The 21,785-nt window shown below is 44.8% G+C and overlaps 1 protein-coding gene across 2 annotated transcripts in view; it reads left to right on the top strand.

The window, feature by feature from the left end:
• THRB (thyroid hormone receptor beta) overlaps window positions 1–21,785 on the top strand; it is a 506,718-nt gene that overhangs the window by 406,746 nt on the left and 78,187 nt on the right. For both annotated transcript variants that reach the window (XM_075315285.1, XM_075315286.1), the window contains one exon: window positions 19,415–19,478. In XM_075315285.1, coding sequence (XP_075171400.1) covers window positions 19,460–19,478 — 19 coding nt within the window. In that variant the 5' untranslated portion in view covers window positions 19,415–19,459. The remainder of the gene's footprint in view (window positions 1–19,414; window positions 19,479–21,785) is intronic.

The following is a 21,785-nucleotide window of genomic DNA, read 5'->3' on the forward strand; positions in this document are numbered from 1 at the left end:
AGTGTCACACACTGCGATATCGTTAAAGACGCCGGATGTGCGTCACTAACGACGTGACCCCGACGATAAAACATTAACGATATTGCAGCGTGTAAAGCCCCCTTTAATTTTGTGCTTGATCATATGATTTTGATTTGCTGCCCACTGTACCTAGCAGCCAGGGTTTTTTCTAAATCAGGTACCTTCACAATCTAAGCACCATTGGCATCTTATCTGTGATGGACATTACTTGCATTGGTACTTTATGATGTGGTCTCTCCTTATGGCCCTCTTTGTGTGTATGTTCTGCACCTCTCAGGGTTTTGATCAATAAACATTTAACCTGCTTTGGCTATGTTCACACTTCTGTTGTTTTGCATCCGTCACAATCAGTTGTGTGACTGATGCAACGGATGCGTTGCAGATAGTGGCACAACTGATGTGACTGATGCTGCAAAACAACGATCCGTTATTGTTTTTGTTTTTTTTTGTTTTGTTTTTTTTTACTGTTTAACCAGCGGCCGGCTATTTTCAATGATCAGCTGATCGCTCACAGAACCCGGCCGCTGTTCACAGAAGCTGGCCGCCGGGTGATCAACTGATCGCTCACAGTAGCCGGCCGCCGGGTGATCAGCTGATCGCTCACAGTAGCCGGCCGCCGGGTGATCAGCTGATCGCTCACAGAAGGCGGCTGCCGGATCGTTTGACCGCCGAGAAAGATAGACACGACATTGATTTGAATAATTAAACACAAGATCTGAGCATGCGCAGTGAAATCAAAAGGATTCCGCCGCTCAAAAAACGTTACATGCTGCATTCCTGCCGCCCGACGGTCAGCCGTTCCACAACTGATCAGTCGGGCGGCGGATGCAACGCAAGGGCATCAGTCACAATCCGCTGCTCATACAAGTCTATGGGACACAATGGAATTTGCCAAACGGATTACATTGTTTCTCAAAGCGGTGGATTGTGACGGATACTAAATAGCGGAAATATGAACTTAGCCTTAAGTGGTGGCATTTAAACACTTGCAGCACCGATCTTATTATGTATTGCATTACATTTGACTTATTATTTGTCCATATTTATGGATAATCAATCCTTTGACCCTTCCAAATCTATTTGGATTAGGGGTGATTTCTTAAAGTGCAGGGCTCCCTAGTGTCACTATGGTTAGATGACGTGAGCAGGGGCGCCAAATCTTACATGCTTTATCTAGGGGGTCAACCTCCGAGGTCAGATAGGGCATTTCTTATGGAAAGTATCAGGTCCTCTGTCCGGTATATCTAATCCTGTAGTTTGCCTGGTATAATAGCTAATAGAATTAAAACAGGCCAGCATTATTTGTATATTTCAGGTACTAATGTGATATTTCATTTCAATTTTGATAAATAAAAGTTATGTTTTATTGTGGGGAATTTTTTATGTAGTTCAATTTTGGTTATATTCCTCAGTAGAGATGAGCGAACCGGTCCCGGTTCGGCTCGAGGCGGTTCGCCGAACGGGGGGTCTGGCTCGAGTTCGGCTCGTCGAACGTTCGACGAACCGAACTCGAGCCCATAGGAAACAATGGCAGGCAATCACAAACACAGTAAAACACCTAGAAAACACCCTCAAAGGTGTCCAAAAGGTGACAAACAACTCACAACACAACACAAACACATGGGAAAGTGACAAGGACATGTACTCATGCGAAAACAAAACAGCTGGACAAGGAAAAAGAGGAGGACACACAGATATAGGCATGGCACGCCCTTCTAAAGTCATGTAAAACACCGCAAGGTGACTCCAAGCGGAGTCTCCCTTTTTTCCAAAAATTGGGCCCCACACACCCACCCCTTCAGTGGCAGCAGTTGTGCCCCAGTTGTACACTTCACAGCTAGATTTGCATCAAGCACATTCAAAAATACGCCATTCTTATCCGTCCCCAGGATGACACCGGGGTAGGTAGCAAAGTCTTTCCTGATCCCAGCTCTGTTCATCTTGGCTTCTTTTAAAAACACAGCAAGCAAGGGTTACTCCAAGCGGAGTCTCCCTTTTTTCCAAAAATTGGGCCCCACACACACCCACCCCTTCAGTGGCAGCACTTGGGCCCCAGTTGTACACTTCACAGCTAGATTTGCATCAAGCACATTCAAAAATACGCTATTCTTAACCGTCCCCAGGATGACACCGGGGTAGGTAGCAAAGTCTTTCCTGATCCCAGCTCTGTTCATCTTGGCTTCTTTTAAAAACACAGCAAGCAAGGGTTACTCCAAGCGGAGTCTCCCTTTTTTCCAAAAATTGGGCCACACAGACACCCACCCCATCAGTGGCAGCACTTGGGCCCTAGTTGCAAACAGGATGTTTTGATTTGCATCAAGCACATTCAAAAATACGCTATTCTTAGCCGTCCACAGGATGACACCGGGGTAGGTAGCAAAGTCTTTCCTGATCCCAGCTCTGTTCATCTTGGCTTCTTTTAAAAACACAGCAAGCAAGGGTTACTCCAAGCGGAGTCTCCCTTTTTTCCAAAAATTGGGCCACACAGACACCCACCCCATCAGTGGCAGCACTTGGGCCCTAGTTGCAAACAGGATGTTTTGATTTGCATCAAGCACATTCAAAAATACGCTATTCTTAGCCGTCCCCAGGATGACACCGGGGTAGGTAGCAAAGTCTTTGCTGACCCATGACTTGTTCATCTTGGCTTCTTTTAAAAACAATGTAAGCAAGGGTTACTCCAAGCGGAGTCTCCCTTTTTTCCAAAAATTGGGCCACACAGACACCCACCCCATCAGTGGCAGCACTTGGGCCCTAGTTGCAAACAGGATGTTTTGATTTGCATCAAGCACATTCAAAAATACGCTATTCTTAGCCGTCCCCAGGATGACACCGGGGTAGGTAGCAAAGTCTTTGCTGACCCATGACTTGTTCATCTTGGCTTCTTTTAAAAACAATGTAAGCAAGGGTTACTCCAAGCGGAGTCTCCCTTTTTTCCAAAAATTGGGCCACACAGACACCCACCCCATCAGTGGCAGCACTTGGGCCCTAGTTGCAAACAGGATGTTTTGATTTGCATCAAGCACATTCAAAAATACGCTATTCTTAGCCGTCCACAGGATGACACCGGGGTAGGTAGCAAAGTCTTTCCTGATCCCAGCTCTGTTCATCTTGGCTTCTTTTAAAAACACAGCAAGCAAGGGTTACTCCAAGCGGAGTCTCCCTTTTTTCCAAAAATTGGGCCACACAGACACCCACCCCATCAGTGGCAGCACTTGGGCCCTAGTTGCAAACAGGATGTTTTGATTTGCATCAAGCACATTCAAAAATACGCTATTCTTAGCCGTCCCCAGGATGACACCGGGGTAGGTAGCAAAGTCTTTGCTGACCCATGACTTGTTCATCTTGGCTTCTTTTAAAAACAATGTAAGCAAGGGTTACTCCAAGCGGAGTCTCCCTTTTTTCCAAAAATTGGGCCACACAGACACCCACCCCATCAGTGGCAGCACTTGGGCCCTAGTTGCAAACAGGATGTTTTGATTTGCATCAAGCACATTCAAAAATACGCTATTCTTAGCCGTCCACAGGATGACACCGGGGTAGGTAGCAAAGTCTTTCCTGATCCCAGCTCTGTTCATCTTGGCTTCTTTTAAAAACACAGCAAGCAAGGGTTACTCCAAGCGGAGTCTCCCTTTTTTCCAAAAATTGGGCCACACAGACACCCACCCCATCAGTGGCAGCACTTGGGCCCTAGTTGCAAACAGGATGTTTTGATTTGCATCAAGCACATTCAAAAATACGCTATTCTTAGCCGTCCCCAGGATGACACCGGGGTAGGTAGCAAAGTCTTTCCTGATCCCAGCTCTGTTCATCTTGGCTTCTTTTAAAAACACAGCAAGCAAGGGTTACTCCAAGCGGAGTCTCCCTTTTTTCCAAAAATTGGGCCACACAGACACCCACCCCATCAGTGGCAGCACTTGGGCCCTAGTTGCAAACAGGATGTTTTGATTTGCATCAAGCACATTCAAAAATACGCTATTCTTAGCCGTCCACAGGATGACACCGGGGTAGGTAGCAAAGTCTTTCCTGATCCCAGCTCTGTTCATCTTGGCTTCTTTTAAAAACACAGCAAGCAAGGGTTACTCCAAGCGGAGTCTCCCTTTTTTCCAAAAATTGGGCCACACAGACACCCACCCCATCAGTGGCAGCACTTGGGCCCTAGTTGCAAACAGGATGTTTTGATTTGCATCAAGCACATTCAAAAATACGCTATTCTTAGCCGTCCCCAGGATGACACTGGGGTAGGTAGCAAAGTCTTTGCTGACCCATGACTTGTTCATCTTGGCTTCTTTTAAAAACAATGTAAGCAAGGGTTACTCCAAGCGGAGTCTCCCTTTTTTCCAAAAATTGGGCCACACAGACACCCACCCCATCAGTGGCAGCACTTGGGCCCTAGTTGCAAACAGGATGTTTTGATTTGCATCAAGCACATTCAAAAATACGCTATTCTTAGCCGTCCCCAGGATGACACCGGGGTAGGTAGCAAAGTCTTTGCTGACCCATGACTTGTTCATCTTGGCTTCTTTTAAAAACAATGTAAGCAAGGGTTACTCCAAGCGGAGTCTCCCTTTTTTCCAAAAATTGGGCCACACAGACACCCACCCCATCAGTGGCAGCACTTGGGCCCTAGTTGCAAACAGGATGTTTTGATTTGCATCAAGCACATTCAAAAATACGCTATTCTTAGCCGTCCACAGGATGACACCGGGGTAGGTAGCAAAGTCTTTCCTGATCCCAGCTCTGTTCATCTTGGCTTCTTTTAAAAACACAGCAAGCAAGGGTTACTCCAAGCGGAGTCTCCCTTTTTTCCAAAAATTGGGCCACACAGACACCCACCCCATCAGTGGCAGCACTTGGGCCCTAGTTGCAAACAGGATGTTTTGATTTGCATCAAGCACATTCAAAAATACGCTATTCTTAGCCGTCCCCAGGATGACACCGGGGTAGGTAGCAAAGTCTTTGCTGACCCATGACTTGTTCATCTTGGCTTCTTTTAAAAACAATGTAAGCAAGGGTTACTCCAAGCGGAGTCTCCCTTTTTTCCAAAAATTGGGCCACACAGACACCCACCCCATCAGTGGCAGCACTTGGGCCCTAGTTGCAAACAGGATGTTTTGATTTGCATCAAGCACATTCAAAAATACGCTATTCTTAGCCGTCCACAGGATGACACCGGGGTAGGTAGCAAAGTCTTTCCTGATCCCAGCTCTGTTCATCTTGGCTTCTTTTAAAAACACAGCAAGCAAGGGTTACTCCAAGCGGAGTCTCCCTTTTTTCCAAAAATTGGGCCACACAGACACCCACCCCATCAGTGGCAGCACTTGGGCCCTAGTTGCAAACAGGATGTTTTGATTTGCATCAAGCACATTCAAAAATACGCTATTCTTAGCCGTCCACAGGATGACACCGGGGTAGGTAGCAAAGTCTTTCCTGATCCCAGCTCTGTTCATCTTGGCTTCTTTTAAAAACACAGCAAGCAAGGGTTACTCCAAGCGGAGTCTCCCTTTTTTCCAAAAATTGGGCCACACAGACACCCACCCCATCAGTGGCAGCACTTGGGCCCTAGTTGCAAACAGGATGTTTTGATTTGCATCAAGCACATTCAAAAATACGCTATTCTTAGCCGTCCACAGGATGACACCGGGGTAGGTAGCAAAGTCTTTCCTGATCCCAGCTCTGTTCATCTTGGCTTCTTTTAAAAACACAGCAAGCAAGGGTTACTCCAAGCGGAGTCTCCCTTTTTTCCAAAAATTGGGCCACACAGACACCCACCCCATCAGTGGCAGCACTTGGGCCCTAGTTGCAAACAGGATGTTTTGATTTGCATCAAGCACATTCAAAAATACGCTATTCTTAGCCGTCCCCAGGATGACACTGGGGTAGGTAGCAAAGTCTTTGCTGACCCATGACTTGTTCATCTTGGCTTCTTTTAAAAACAATGTAAGCAAGGGTTACTCCAAGCGGAGTCTCCCTTTTTTCCAAAAATTGGGCCACACAGACACCCACCCCATCAGTGGCAGCACTTGGGCCCTAGTTGCAAACAGGATGTTTTGATTTGCATCAAGCACATTCAAAAATACGCTATTCTTAGCCGTCCCCAGGATGACACCGGGGTAGGTAGCAAAGTCTTTGCTGACCCATGACTTGTTCATCTTGGCTTCTTTTAAAAACAATGTAAGCAAGGGTTACTCCAAGCGGAGTCTCCCTTTTTTCCAAAAATTGGGCCACACAGACACCCACCCCATCAGTGGCAGCACTTGGGCCCTAGTTGCAAACAGGATGTTTTGATTTGCATCAAGCACATTCAAAAATACGCTATTCTTAGCCGTCCACAGGATGACACCGGGGTAGGTAGCAAAGTCTTTCCTGATCCCAGCTCTGTTCATCTTGGCTTCTTTTAAAAACACAGCAAGCAAGGGTTACTCCAAGCGGAGTCTCCCTTTTTTCCAAAAATTGGGCCACACAGACACCCACCCCATCAGTGGCAGCACTTGGGCCCTAGTTGCAAACAGGATGTTTTGATTTGCATCAAGCACATTCAAAAATACGCTATTCTTAGCCGTCCCCAGGATGACACCGGGGTAGGTAGCAAAGTCTTTGCTGACCCATGACTTGTTCATCTTGGCTTCTTTTAAAAACAATGTAAGCAAGGGTTACTCCAAGCGGAGTCTCCCTTTTTTCCAAAAATTGGGCCACACAGACACCCACCCCATCAGTGGCAGCACTTGGGCCCTAGTTGCAAACAGGATGTTTTGATTTGCATCAAGCACATTCAAAAATACGCTATTCTTAGCCGTCCACAGGATGACACCGGGGTAGGTAGCAAAGTCTTTGCTGACCCATGACTTGTTCATCTTGGCTTCTTTTAAAAACAATGTAAGCAAGGGTTACTCCAAGCGGAGTCTCCCTTTTTTCCAAAAATTGGGCCACACAGACACCCACCCCATCAGTGGCAGCACTTGGGCCCTAGTTGCAAACAGGATGTTTTGATTTGCATCAAGCACATTCAAAAATACGCTATTCTTAGCCGTCCCCAGGATGACACCGGGGTAGGTAGCAAAGTCTTTCCTGATCCCAGCTCTGTTCATCTTGGCTTCTTTTAAAAACACAGCAAGCAAGGGTTACTCCAAGCGGAGTCTCCCTTTTTTCCAAAAATTGGGCCACACAGACACCCACCCCATCAGTGGCAGCACTTGGGCCCTAGTTGCAAACAGGATGTTTTGATTTGCATCAAGCACATTCCAAATCCACAAGCATTTACTCTCCCCAGGATGACACAGGGGTAGTAAATTCCTTCTGGATCCATGACTTGTTCATTTTGATGAACGTCAGTCTGTCCACATTGTCACTGGACAGACGCGTGCGCTTATCTGTCAGCACACACCCAGCAGCACTGAATACACGTTCAGAGACAACGCTGGCAGCTGGACACGACAAAATCTCCAAGGCGTAAGTTGCGAGCTCTGGCCATTTTTGTAGGTTTGAAGCCCAAAAGGAGCAAGGCTCCAGTTGCACAGTCATGGCATCGATGTTCATTTGGAGATACTCCTGTATCATCCTCTCCAGCCGTTGACTATGTGTCAGACTTGTTGTCTCTGGTGGCCTTGCAAAAGAGGGTCTAAAAAAATTATGAAAAGATTCCATAAAATTGCTGTTACCGGCACCAGAAAAGGTCCTACTGGTACGGGTAGACTGTTGAAGATGACGAGACCGTCCCATGTTTGTCAAGTTACAACTGGGAGATTCACTCCCTGCACCTGCACGGTTGTTTGGTGGAAAAGCCGAGCTAAGATCTAGTAACAGCTTCTGCTGATACTCCTGCATACGTGCGTCCCTTTCTATGGCTGGAATTATGTCACAAAATTTGGACTTGTACCGGGGATCTAATAGTGTGGCAATCCAGTAGTCATCATCACTTCTAATTTTGACAATACGACTGTCATGTTGGAGGTAGTGCAACAAAAAGGCACTCATGTGTCTTGCGCAGCCATGCGGACCAAGTCCATGCTGTGTTTGTGGCATAGAGGTGCTACCCGTTCTTTCTTCCTCTGACATCTGACCCCAACCTCTTTCAACTGAAATTTGACCAAGGTCTCCCTCATCCGCTGAGTCTTCCATGTCCATGGACAGTTCGTCCTCCATTTCTTCATGTTCTCCTGCACCTTGCTCAACATTTCGCCTGCTACTATGCGCCCTTGTCGATCCCTGTCCCCCATGGTCCCATGCCTGCTGCGTTGGTGATGATGAACGTCTGGACCTTGGTGATGTTGTTGTCCCTTGCGCATATGAATCCTCCTGTAGTTCCTCCCCTTCATGTTGTCCCACCCCCTGACTCCGAATAGTGTTTAGCGTGTGCTCCAGCATGTAAATGACTGGAATCGTCATGCTGATAATGGCATTGTCAGCGCTAAACATATTCGTCGCCATGTCGAAACTGTGCAGAAGGGTGCATAGGTCCTTGATCTGAGACCACTCCATCAGGGTGATCTGCCCCACCTCTGCATCTCGTTGGCCCAGGCTATACGTCATGACGTATTGCACCAGGGCTCTGCGGTGCTGCCACAGTCGCTGTAACATGTGGAGAGTTGAATTCCAGCGTGTCGCCACATCGCATTTCAGGCGATGAACCGGCAGGCCGAAAGACTTCTGGAGCGATGCAAGTCGCTCTGCTGCGGCGCTTGAACGGCGGAAGTGAGCTGACAGTTTTCGTGCCCTGTTCAGAAGGCCATCTAGGCCGGGATAGTGTGTTAAAAATTGCTGCACGACAAGGTTCAACACGTGAGCCATACAAGGTACGTGTGTCACCTTGCCCAGGCGAAGTGCCGCACCCAGGTTTGCAGCATTGTCGCACACGGCCTTACCAGGCTGCAGTTTGAGTGGAGACAACCATTTATTAAACTCGGACCGCAAAGCTGACCACAACTCCTCAGCTGTGTGACTCTTATTACCAAGACATGTCAAGCTAAAGACCGCCTGATGCCGTTGCGCTCTGCTGCCAGCATAGTAATGAGGGGTGCGTGATTCCTTCTGCGCAGTGAGAACGCTGGTGGCCTGACCAGGCAGGCTTGGGGCGGAGGTGGAGGACCCAGATGAGGTGGAGGATGCAGAAGCAGTGGCGGAACTTGGACAGACAGAGGATTGACACACAAGTCGTGGGGACGGCAAGACTTGTGCAGCAGACCCTTCACCATCTATCACCATAGTTACCCAGTGCCCAGTCAGCGACATGTAACGTCCCTGTCCATGCTTACTGGTCCAAGTATCGGTGGTGAAATGCACCCGTTCACACACAGAGTTTCTCAAGGAAGCGGTGATGTTGTGTGCGACATGCTGGTGTAGCGCGGGCACACCTTTCTTAGAGAAGTAGTGGCGACTAGGCATCTGGTACTGGGGCACAGCGACAGACATAAGGTCTCTAAAATCCTGTGTGTCCACTAGGCGGAAAGGCAGCATTTCGGTAGCCAACAGCTTACAGAGGGATAGAGTCAACCTCTTAGCTTTGTCATGGGTCGGAGGAAGTGGCCTTTTATTTGACCACATCTGAGGGACAGAGATCTGGCTGCTGTGTGTAGACGGTGTTGAGTAGGGTGTCCCTGGAAAAATGCAGGTTTGTGAGGAAAGTGCAGGCGGAGACATGATGTTGCCTTCATCCAACGTTGGTGCTATCGATGTCTGAGAGAGCTGTACACACTCACTTGTTTCCCCTTCCAAACCAACTGACGACCTTACAAGCAAACTGCCTGTTGCGGTTACAGTGGTGGAAGTTTTGCGTGGAAAAACAGGTGTGGCAGCTGTCCCCACAGTCCTAGAAGATGAAGAGCGCGCGGATGCAGTGGAAGGGGCGGGCGGTGGATGGTTCGCTCCGCTAGGCCGCATTGCAGCACGGTGAGCTTCCCACCGGGACTTATGATATTTATTCATGTGACGATTCATGGAAGAAGTTGTCAAACTGCTGAGCTTTTGACCTCTACTAAGAGAATCATGACAAATGTTACATATCACATGAGTTGGGCGATCTTTTTCGATGTGAAAAAAGGACCAGGCTAGGCAAGGCTTAGAGGCCATGCGACCTGTTGATCCACCCCGAATAATGCTCATAGGCAGAGTGGTGGCTGAGGATGCAGTTGTAGACGTGCTACCAGTGCTCCGACTCTGTCCAGGAAGGCGCAAGGTAACTTCGTCGTCGGTTGCATCCTCCTCCACCGCCTCTGTTGACCTCCTCGAGTGCCTGACTGGGGGTTGACAGTAGGTGGGATCTAGAACGTCATCATCAATTGTTGTGTTTGCACTCCCCTCCCCCTCAGACCGAGCCTCTTCTTGCCCTGACGGAATATTTAAGTTGTCATCCCAATCGGGTATCTGCGTCTCATCTTCATCAGTATGTTCCTCATTGTCTATAACCACAGGTGTTACAGTTTGTGACAAAGGGTCAACATTATGCTCAGAAACTTGGTCCTCACGGCCTGAATCTGAGTCACAAAGGTTCTGGGCATCACTGCAGACCATTTCCTGTTCTGTACTCACTGTAGCTTGGGAGCAGACCTCTGATTCCCAGGCTATAGTGTGACTGAACAGCTCTGCAGACTCAGCCATCTCAGTTCCACCATACTGTGCAGGGCTGATGGAGACTTCAGAGCTGGGAGAAATCAAGTGTGATTGGGATGACAACTCAGAGGACTGGTGTTTTTTGGATGCGGTACTTGAAGTGGCTGAGAGGGCACTTGTTGGACCACTTGAGATCCATTCAAGCATTTTCCTTTTTTGCCCATCATCTACCTTTCTTCCTGTTGTTCGTGTCCGTAAAAAAGGGAGCACATCGGATTGTCCACGGTAAGTAGTAGACATCTTACTTTTGCTGGTAGATGGTCTATCTTCAGCAGATGATAATGGAGCTTTGCCACCTTCCCCACGGACAAAACCTTTTTTGCCTTTTCCACCACGCCTCTTCCCCTTTCCACCAGCATCTGTCATTTTGCCACTCATGTTGATTGCGACAAGATTGTGGACTGAAAATGTGGTAGTAAAAATTGAGAGGTGGTGAAGATTGCAGTGGTGGTCTAGCTTTATTAACAGCAGAATAATAAAGAATAAATATCCCTGACAATGCAACTTAGTTATAATTAGTTGGAGTGTGCAACGCAGGCAGACGTGCTGCAAATGTCTTTGCACTAGTGGGACTATAGCAAAGTCCAATAGCCACGTATAGGATGCCACTAGGTACACTGAGTGTTTGCTAGTATAATGGCTTGGTTAGAATGAGTTGTAGTGTGCAACGCAGGCAGACGCGCTCTGCAAATGTCTTTGCACTAGTGGGACTATAGCAAAGTCCAATAGCCACGTATAGGATGCCACTAGGTACACTGAGTGTTTGCTAGTATAATGGCTTGGTTAGAATGAGTTGTAGTGTGCAACGCAGGCAGACGCGCTCTGCAAATGTCTTTGCACTAGTGGGACTATAGCAAAGTCCAATAGCCACGTATAGGATGCCACTAGGTACACTGAGTGTTTGCTAGTATAATGGCTTGGTTAGAATGAGTTGTAGTGTGCAACGCAGGCAGACGCGCTCTGCAAATGTCTTTGCACTAGTGGGACTATAGCAAAGTCCAATAGCCACGTATAGGATGCCACTAGGTACACTGAGTGTTTGCTAGTATAATGGCTTGGTTAGAATGAGTTGTAGTGTGCAACGCAGGCAGACGCGCTCTGCAAATGTCTTTGCACTAGTGGGACTATAGCAAAGTCCAATAGCCACGTATAGGATGCCACTAGGTACACTGAGTGTTTGCTAGTATAATGGCTTGGTTAGAATGAGTTGTAGTGTGCAACGCAGGCAGACGCGCTCTGCAAATGTCTTTGCACTAGTGGGACTATAGCAAAGTCCAATAGCCACGTATAGGATGCCACTAGGTACACTGAGTGTTTGCTAGTATAATGGCTTGGTTAGAATGAGTTGTAGTGTGCAACGCAGGCAGACGCGCTCTGCAAATGTCTTTGCACTAGTGGGACTATAGCAAAGTCCAATAGCCACGTATAGGATGCCACTAGGTACACTGAGTGTTTGCTAGTATAATGGCTTGGTTAGAATGAGTTGTAGTGTGCAACGCAGGCAGACGCGCTCTGCAAATGTCTTTGCACTAGTGGGACTATAGCAAAGTCCAATAGCCACGTATAGGATGCCACTAGGTACACTGAGTGTTTGCTAGTATAATGGCTTGGTTAGAATGAGTTGTAGTGTGCAACGCAGGCAGACGCGCTCTGCAAATGTCTTTGCACTAGTGGGACTATAGCAAAGTCCAATAGCCACGTATAGGATGCCACTAGGTACACTGAGTGTTTGCTAGTATAATGGCTTGGTTAGAATGAGTTGTAGTGTGCAACGCAGGCAGACGCGCTCTGCAAATGTCTTTGCACTAGTGGGACTATAGCAAAGTCCAATAGCCACGTATAGGATGCCACTAGGTACACTGAGTGTTTGCTAGTATAATGGCTTGGTTAGAATGAGTTGTAGTGTGCAACGCAGGCAGACGCGCTCTGCAAATGTCTTTGCACTAGTGGGACTATAGCAAAGTCCAATAGCCACGTATAGGATGCCACTAGGTACACTGAGTGTTTGCTAGTATAATGGCTTGGTTAGAATGAGTTGTAGTGTGCAACGCAGGCAGACGCGCTCTGCAAATGTCTTTGCACTAGTGGGACTATAGCAAAGTCCAATAGCCACGTATAGGATGCCACTAGGTACACTGAGTGTTTGCTAGTATAATGGCTTGGTTAGAATGAGTTGTAGTGTGCAACGCAGGCAGACGCGCTCTGCAAATGTCTTTGCACTAGTGGGACTATAGCAAAGTCCAATAGCCACGTATAGGATGCCACTAGGTACACTGAGTGTTTGCTAGTATAATGGCTTGGTTAGAATGAGTTGTAGTGTGCAACGCAGGCAGACGCGCTCTGCAAATGTCTTTGCACTAGTGGGACTATAGCAAAGTCCAATAGCCACGTATAGGATGCCACTAGGTACACTGAGTGTTTGCTAGTATAATGGCTTGGTTAGAATGAGTTGTAGTGTGCAACGCAGGCAGACGCGCTCTGCAAATGTCTTTGCACTAGTGGGACTATAGCAAAGTCCAATAGCCACGTATAGGATGCCACTAGGTACACTGAGTGTTTGCTAGTATAATGGCTTGGTTAGAATGAGTTGTAGTGTGCAACGCAGGCAGACGCGCTCTGCAAATGTCTTTGCACTAGTGGGACTATAGCAAAGTCCAATAGCCACGTATAGGATGCCACTAGGTACACTGAGTGTTTGCTAGTATAATGGCTTGGTTAGAATGAGTTGTAGTGTGCAATGCAGGCAGACGCGCTCTGCAAATGTCTTTGCACTAGTGGGACTATAGCAAAGTCCAATAGCCACGTATAGGATGCCACTAGGTACACTGAGTGTTTGCTAGTATAATGGCTTAGTTATCAGTTGGAGTGTGCAGAGGACAAGAGGGTACAGTGGCAGGATTGTGGTGCTCTGGGTAGAGGAATGGAAGACTGCCTTTCTATTCCCTCCTAATGGTGAAATGCAGGTAGGAAATCCCTGACCTGGGCTACACAGACGCTGTTGCTGTTTGCAGGACCTGTCACCTATGGCTCTCTGACCCTGCCGGTTGGAGCCCTTAAAAGGACTGCTATAAAGTGCTCTCCCTAAGCTGTCTAACGCTGTGTATGCAGCGCATACAGCTGTATCGGCTATAGGACTCAGGAAGACGGAGCTGCGACAGTGATGTCTGACACCAAAGACGCAGAAGGCAGATAATGGCGTCCGTGAAGAAAATGTCCGGTTTTATAATGCAGGGACATGTGACATGCAGATCCTATCACACATGCCGTTGCTTCTCTGGCTCAAAGTCCACTTAGCTGTGTGTGTGTCTGGGATTGGCTGACATGCTGGCCCGCCCCACAAGACGCGCGCGCTTAGGGAAGGAAGACAAGAAAAAAAAAAAAAAAAAATGGCGATCGCCATTATAGAAACAGCAGTGATCTGAAGGCGCTGTTCACGCACACTATACACTGAAATGTGATAATAGTTTGATTCACAGAGTGACTTACACTATTACAGCAGAAACCAAGCTATGATTTAGCTGTTTTTTGGCTGCTAGAACCGTTCTCGAACGTTTCTAGAACTACCGAGCTTTTGCAAAAAGCTCGAGTTCTAGTTCGATCTAGAACATGCCCCAAAATCACTCGAGCCGCGAACTGGAGAACCACGAACCACGAACCGCGCTCAACTCTATTCCTCAGCTCTTTACTATACAATTATTAGTCTGATATATAGTGTACATATAAATATTTCTGTCTTTTACTATATGCATAAATAATACCTCCTTAAAAATACATAATAAACCACTACATAGTGGATACTGACTTACATACAGTATAATGCTAATATATACTGTACACACATCTACACCGTATAACCATTAAATGCAATACTCTACTCATATACTGTATAATATAGCATGTATACTGGGAACACATATGGTAAAGTCATATATTTTACACTCTTATAATAGTTCATGCAGCAGGGGCCTTCTCACTGCCAATTCCCATGAAAAGGACTAAAACCATCTGGAGGAGTCTCTGATCAGTGAGCATAGAAGGGGTAAAGAAGACAAAATTATAAGTAGGGCAAACTTTTCTTGTGTTTTCTTGACCTTGTAATTTGGGTAGAAGCTGAAAATCTGCCCCATCTTCTCTCCCCTGCCTCTGGCACTAACAATGGGGAATGTTTTTATGTACAAGCTGGCTGTAGAGAAAACAAATGCAGCTGGGGTAACGTAGAGTCTTTACATTGGCAGGGGGAGTAATTCATCGAGTCCAGATACACAAGTCACACATCTCTAGAGTTTCCTTAAAAATAATTATGCCATACTGTCAAATATTGTACATAGAAGTCAAGGTCCCCATAGCAAAAGTTTTAAATAGGGTCCTCCTCCTCACATAACCCAAAAAAATATTTGGTGGAGTAGGTAGGGTTATTCCTCCCAACGTTTCAAAACATGAAGCGGTAAATATATTATGGCACATGCACAATAATTATGTTCCTATTAAAGCCTCATAATCTCCGATGTGGCATAATGGCTCCCACTCAAGATGATGGCCCCTGTAGCCCCCAAACAGTATCATGGCCCCCAACATTCCCCCCATCCAGTATAATGGCCCCAATTCAGTATTATGACCCCTGCTCAGTATGATGCCCCCACAAGAACTGACAATAAAAAAATAAATAAACACTACACACCTAGCCACATTTTCCAGTCTGTGCAGCATAAAACCTAGGCTCTGCATAACAGGCATGATCTGGTGACACTGGGACCCTCCAAGTCACGGGCCCCATAGTTGCATAAGAAAACTGGAATAAAACGGTTGAAAATGCTTCAAAGTTTTTGCTCATAGCTGTAGAAAACAGTTAAAACTTTTCTCATTTTTACGCCAACTGAACAATCTTTTTGAAAAGTAGTCAGAGATAAGCCAGAGAGGCATGGCCTTATGCAGCTCAACAAATTAATTATCATTTATACCACAAAAGTGTCATAAATTATAGGAGAAATGACCAGAGTACAGTCCTGTAGATTCGTGCACTAAAAGCTGTTGTCAGCAGTATGTGTCGCTCTGGAGGTAGGAACTACTTGACCACTTGCTGGTTTCATTGGGCATGTATAGTTGTATTATATGGTCCCTGCAGCTTCACACCAGCCATATACTGTATATCCTAAAGAAAATATTTTTTTATATGCTAAGTATCTGACCTTAAATGCCACATAATGTCAGAAATCCCATTTACATTTTTGAGCCCTTTTATCCTTCAGAAAATCATTATAATGCATGTAAAAACGTGTAGAAGCAAAATGATTTCTATGCATCATTATATAGACTATTTCAGTCTATACCATTGTCTTGCAGACAAACACAAGGCAATTTAGGTCTGACTAAGTGATTTTTTCCCACAGTTTCTCCATTTTATATATTTTTGCCTTCAAAATGCCTCAATCAAGTTTGAAGTTGCCTTTTTGCTCTGTAATGATAAGATGTAATTTCTTAGGTGAAATGTTGACAGCTGCAGTTAAACTAGTCAGAAATACTACAAAATCCATCAACTTAGAAAAGTCAAATACTACGGACACATTGTATTAATAGTAACTTTGAAGTAGTAGAAATCACCTGCAACTAAAATAACAAAAAAATCAAAGAGAATAAAATTTAAAGGGAACCTGTCACCAGATTTGGTGACTATAAGCTGCGGCCACCACCAGTGGGCTCTTGTATACCACATTCTAACATGCTGTATATTAGAGCCCAAGCCTCTGTGTAGAACGTAAAAATCACTTTATAATACTCACCTAAGATGCAGTGCGGTGCAGACAGGTCGGATGGGTGTCTCCATTCTCCGGTAAAGGCGCCTCCTCTTTTGGCCATCTTTGTCATCCTTCTTATGAAGCCTGGGTGCATGACGCATCCTACATCATCCACGCTAGCCAGCATTGAGGTTCTGAGCAGGCGCACTACAAAACTTTGATCTGCCCTGCTCAAGGCTTTACTCACATCTGCTTAAAAATACACTGAGTGTAGTCCTATAAAAAATTGGATGGCACTCGCACCAATGTTATTCAATGAGTTAGTGCTTATCTGCGAGTTTTTCCTCAGCTGGAATCTGGCTGAGGAAAACCTCTGATTCATGTGGCCACATAGAACAGTCGAGACTCACCAATGCAAGTCTATGGGTGCAAAAAAAATAAACAGAAGGCACATGGACCATCCGTATGCTGTAGAATTTTCACATACACATCTCAAAGGAAAAAAACTAATATAAAGATATAAATAGAGGAAGATATTTATAGTGAGAGACATAGACCCCCTACTTATTATTATACCCTTTAATGCCTTTCATGTTAATTTTTTTTCTACAACTTGTTATGCTTGTTTTACCTAATAATAAAAAATAACATTGGGTCCCCCCTATTTTTATCACCAGGAAAGGTAAAGCAGATAGCTGATATTACCAGGCTGGGAAGTTTCATGGTTATTGGTCCATCCCAGCCTAAAAATACCAGCCCACAGCCATCCCAGAATTGGTGCATCACATTAGATGTGCCAATTCTGGAGCTTCACCTCTTCCCGAGTGCCCTGGTGCACTGGCAATCAAGGTAATGGTATATGGGTTTGATGTTAGCTTTTAATTGTCCCAAAATACAGCTGATATCAAGCCCTGATGTTAGTAATGGAGAGGTGCCCATCAGACACCCCTTTTACTAACCCAATAAGTAAAATAAAAAAAAACCACATAAATACTTTATTTTAAAAAAAAATCTCCAACACTTTGCCTGGCTCAACAATCTATTTAAAAAAAAACAACAAAACAAAACATGGAGGTTAAACGTAGTACAGGGAATCCGATGTAGTCCACAAATGGAAACCTGAAAAACAAAGGGAGAAATAAAAGTAAAACACTGTCCCTCATTCACCAATTTATTAGAAATCAAAGTTCCCAAGCGCGTCCCATGACTTTCCCCGACTCCATCGATCAAGCGCGATGGAGGCTCCTTCTGACATTCCTTAGGCTTTGAGCAGCAGCCACTCCCAGCTCACCCTGCGCTCCACGAGACCCAACGACTGTGAAGGACAGTGATGTCAGTAATAGTGTTGAGCGGGCCCGGATCGGCAAAATCCGGATCCGCACGGTTTGAGTGGCAGATCCGAGTCCAACCTGGATGCGGGATTCCGGGTGCACGATTCGGATCCGTTTTTTTTTTTCCTCTCTCTCTCTCTTTCTCTCTCTCTCTCTCGTCCCAGATTCCGCTTCTCTCTCTTTCTCTTCCCGGATTCTGCTTCTCTCTCTCGTCTCGGATTCCGCTTCTCTCTCTCTCTCTCTCTTTCTCTCTCTCTATCTCTCGTCCCCGGATCTCTGGATCGGATCTGGACTTTTTTCTCAACCCGCCGCGTAGCCGCTGAACCCGGAGTTTTCACTATCCGCTCAACTCTAGTCAGTAACATTACTGCATAAGGAATGGTTTATGCATGAGACTCGCTATTTTTTTCTGGCTAAAATCTGAATGATTTCATATACCCAGATGTGAGTGAACCCTAAAAATGGAACTTGTTCTCATATACCCATGTACAAAGCGTAACATTAACAGTTTTTTGCCACTGGAGTTTTAGGGGGTCATGGCTTTAAAATGTCCTATTACAGGCTGAACCCCTCTATTGCTTCTGAGTCATTTTCTATGTGCAATTTACCTTCCATATTATAAGAGTTATACCATCCTTTAAAGTTATACCATGCTGTTCCAATCCGCAATCAGCTTATGATCAGTAGAAGGTCGTGGTTCTTGGACAACTACCAATACTAAGAATGAAGAGAGTGCACAGCTAAGTTAGTGTTGAATCCCTTTCACTCTTTTCCCCCCGAGTAGTGGTGCCTCGACTGCCCACTCTACAGATACACCCAGTGTGTTTCCAATTATGTGAATTAGACTGACTGCAGCACAGCAAATTGGCCGGTAGAATCTCTATGCAGGAAAAGCTTCCCATCTCTTATTAGTCTCAGTGGAGTGTCATAGGTCAGACCCCCACCAATTATAATGTGATTGTATAGTATCTAGTGGGGTCCATTAAGTATTTTCAAGGTGTCCATCGGTTTGATACGGAATAAAGTGCTGCCTTTGGGACAAAGCATCCTTGTGGTGCCTCCGACAATGGTACAGGTGGATTTCTAGGGAACCTGTTAACAGGTTTTCCTAATAAAAAGTAGACCACCACCTTTAAGGCCTCTTTTACAGTATTTTAGTAAGCTGTATGTAAATCCTCATACAGTGTGGTCTGATGAGTGTCTCTGGTCTTTCTTCGACACCTCCTCTTTCAAGGCAATCGGCATCCTCCTTGCATCATGTGGATGATGTGTTCTACTTGCCACACAGTGTTCACCAATCAGGTTCCTGCGCAGTCGACACACCATATGGGAGTATTATGAAATGCATTTATTGTGCTGTGGAGAGCTGATTGGGGACTTACAGCTTACTAGAATACTGTAAAAGAGGCTTTAAAGTCTATGGCTGAACTTCATGTTGGGAAAACGTGGTGACAGGTTCCCTTTTAAAACTCACATTTCTCTCTAATTAAAGGCCTTTATCCACATTACATAGATGCCAACCAACAGTCTAATATCATTGGGGGTCTCTGAACTCCTCCCCAACAAATTTATCAAACATTGTAAGACAAAAATCATCAATGTATGCACAAGGGAAACTGTCTTCAAAAAGTGATCTCATGATGATTTCTCCCTTCTATATTTACATAAAATGTATGACAATCAATAGAAATTCTTTACTAATGAATTTTTTTTTTCTGCCCTCAGGTTACTTGTGATGCTTAGAAGAATGAACAGATCCACCTATCCATAATGCCTAGCAGCATGTCAGGTATGGTCATAGCCTTTGTAATGGTTACATAGTAGACCAGAGAAAAAGTTTCTCAGGACCCTCATTAATAGGTCCAGCCTGATGTCGTAATTGCAATGTGACATATAGAAAACATTATGCGGGGTCTACTAATCAGAAAAAGCACAGTGAATGCCGGTATCTTAGGAGGGGATTGGCAGGGTTCTACACCGGATCAGGGTCCTGCAAATCTTATGGCTCAATGCTACGACATAGTTCTTGTACTATTGATTACTAGAAAAAATGCCTCGCTTCTTCTAGTTTGAACAAGTCTTGTCTTTAAGATTAAATATTTCTATTGTTAACAAAAATGTAGCTTCAAGAAAGGAATAATTCTGTCTGGAAAAAAAGGAATTCAATTACAGTCTGTTGTTTTTATAGATGAGAGTATGAATCCTTTTATCTTTCACTTTGATTTACTTTTGATGAACCAGACATATGCAAGTCCACAATGCTCTTCCTGGCTGATTTGTTTTGACTTTCCCATGGTGCTACACAGAGAAGCAGTGTGTTTCAGGTGTGCATTAAAATACATCCACGGGTGTGTCTCTAATTAACTCAGATGTTGCCAATAAACCTATCAGAAGCTTCCAAAGGTATGACATCCTCATATAGGCTGTCCCATATTGTTTAAAGGCACAGTACTCTTAAGGCCCCATCACACACAGAGATAAATCTTTGGCAGATCTGTGGTTGCAGTGAAATCATGGACATCTTGTTCCATTTGTACATGGCCACAAACCTGGCACCAATTGTCCACAATTTCACTGCAACCACAGATCTGCCGCAGATTTATCTCTGTGTGTGACAGGGCCTTTAGTGTATGTAAACTTTTGACTTTGCAGAAAGTAATAAATATGCCTTAAAATATTCTCTCTCTCTCTCTGTCTGTCTCTCATAAAGTCTCTCTCTGTATCAGGTACTATTGACATGAATTTCTCACCACTTGTCAGTAGCAACCCATCCAATCCACACAGACAAAGAAATCAAATCATAGATGTCCATAAATTTATTGATGTGTAATAATGAGAAATAACACATGGAAAAAGTATTGAACATGCTTACTGAGATTTATTTAATAGTTCATACAAGAGTCTTTTGTTAATGATCGCTTCAAGATGCCTCCTGAACAGAGAAACTATTCACATACATTGCTCAGGTGTGATTTTGGACCATTGTTGCACACAAACACTCTTCAAATCCTGAATGTTCTGTGGGATCCTTCTATGGACTCCGAGCTTTAGTTCATTTCATATATTTTCAATTGGATTCAGGTCAAGTCATTGGCTGGGCCATTCTATAAGCTTTATTTTCTTTCTCTGAAGCTAAGTGAGAGTTTCTTTGGCTGTGTTTGGGATCATTGTCTTGTGTACATGTCCATCTTTTTTCATCTTCATCATCCTGGTAGATAGCAGTAGATTTTTATCAAGAATGTCTCACTACATTTGCCCATTCATCCTTCCTTCAATTATATGAAGTTTTCTAATGCTGAAAAATAGCCCAATATCATAATGTTCCCACTATCAAACTTCACTGTTGGTCTGGTGTTTTGTGGGGTGATATGCAGTACCTTCTGGCATCCAAACATGGTGAATATTATATATATATTATATTATATTATGGCATTCAAAGGCTATGTTCACACACTCTAATCTATTACTGCATTTTTGGTGCATTTTTGAGGTCACCAAGATGCACCTACATGCATGCATTTCAATCTCTCAGCAAAGTCTATGAGATTTATATTTTGCTGTCTACACAGTGCATCTTTTTTTGGCTCAATCTTGGCTGCATTTTTGAAGATGCCGCCAAGATGCAGCATGTCAATTCTTTTTGCGTTTTTGCCTGTGTTTTTGAGCCTTTCCAGTCAAAACGTGTCTAAAATGCATGCTTTGTTATGCGTTTTTGTCACGAATGCGTTTTCTGGGGCTAAAAATGCTGCATCATTGTCATTAACAAAAAATGCAGTGTGTGAACTTAGCCACAGAGTTCAATTTTTGTCTCATCTGACCAGATTATATTCTCCTAGTATTTCACAGGCTTGTGTAAATTTTGTTGAGCAAACTTTAAATGCACTTGAATATGCTTTATGTTCAGCAAAGAAGCCTTGCGTGGTGAGCGTGCATACAGGCCATGGAGGTTCAGTGTATTACTTATTGATTTTTTTTAAACAATTGTACCTGCTTATTCCAGGTGAAAGATGTTCTTTCCAGTTCCGTAGTATGGCGCCAAGAATACTCACTGGAGCCTTCAGTAGTTTAGAAATTCTTCTGTAACCAATGCCATCAG

This window comes from Anomaloglossus baeobatrachus, chromosome 6, assembly GCF_048569485.1.
Source record: "Anomaloglossus baeobatrachus isolate aAnoBae1 chromosome 6, aAnoBae1.hap1, whole genome shotgun sequence".
NCBI classification, from domain to species: domain Eukaryota; kingdom Metazoa; phylum Chordata; class Amphibia; order Anura; family Aromobatidae; genus Anomaloglossus; species Anomaloglossus baeobatrachus.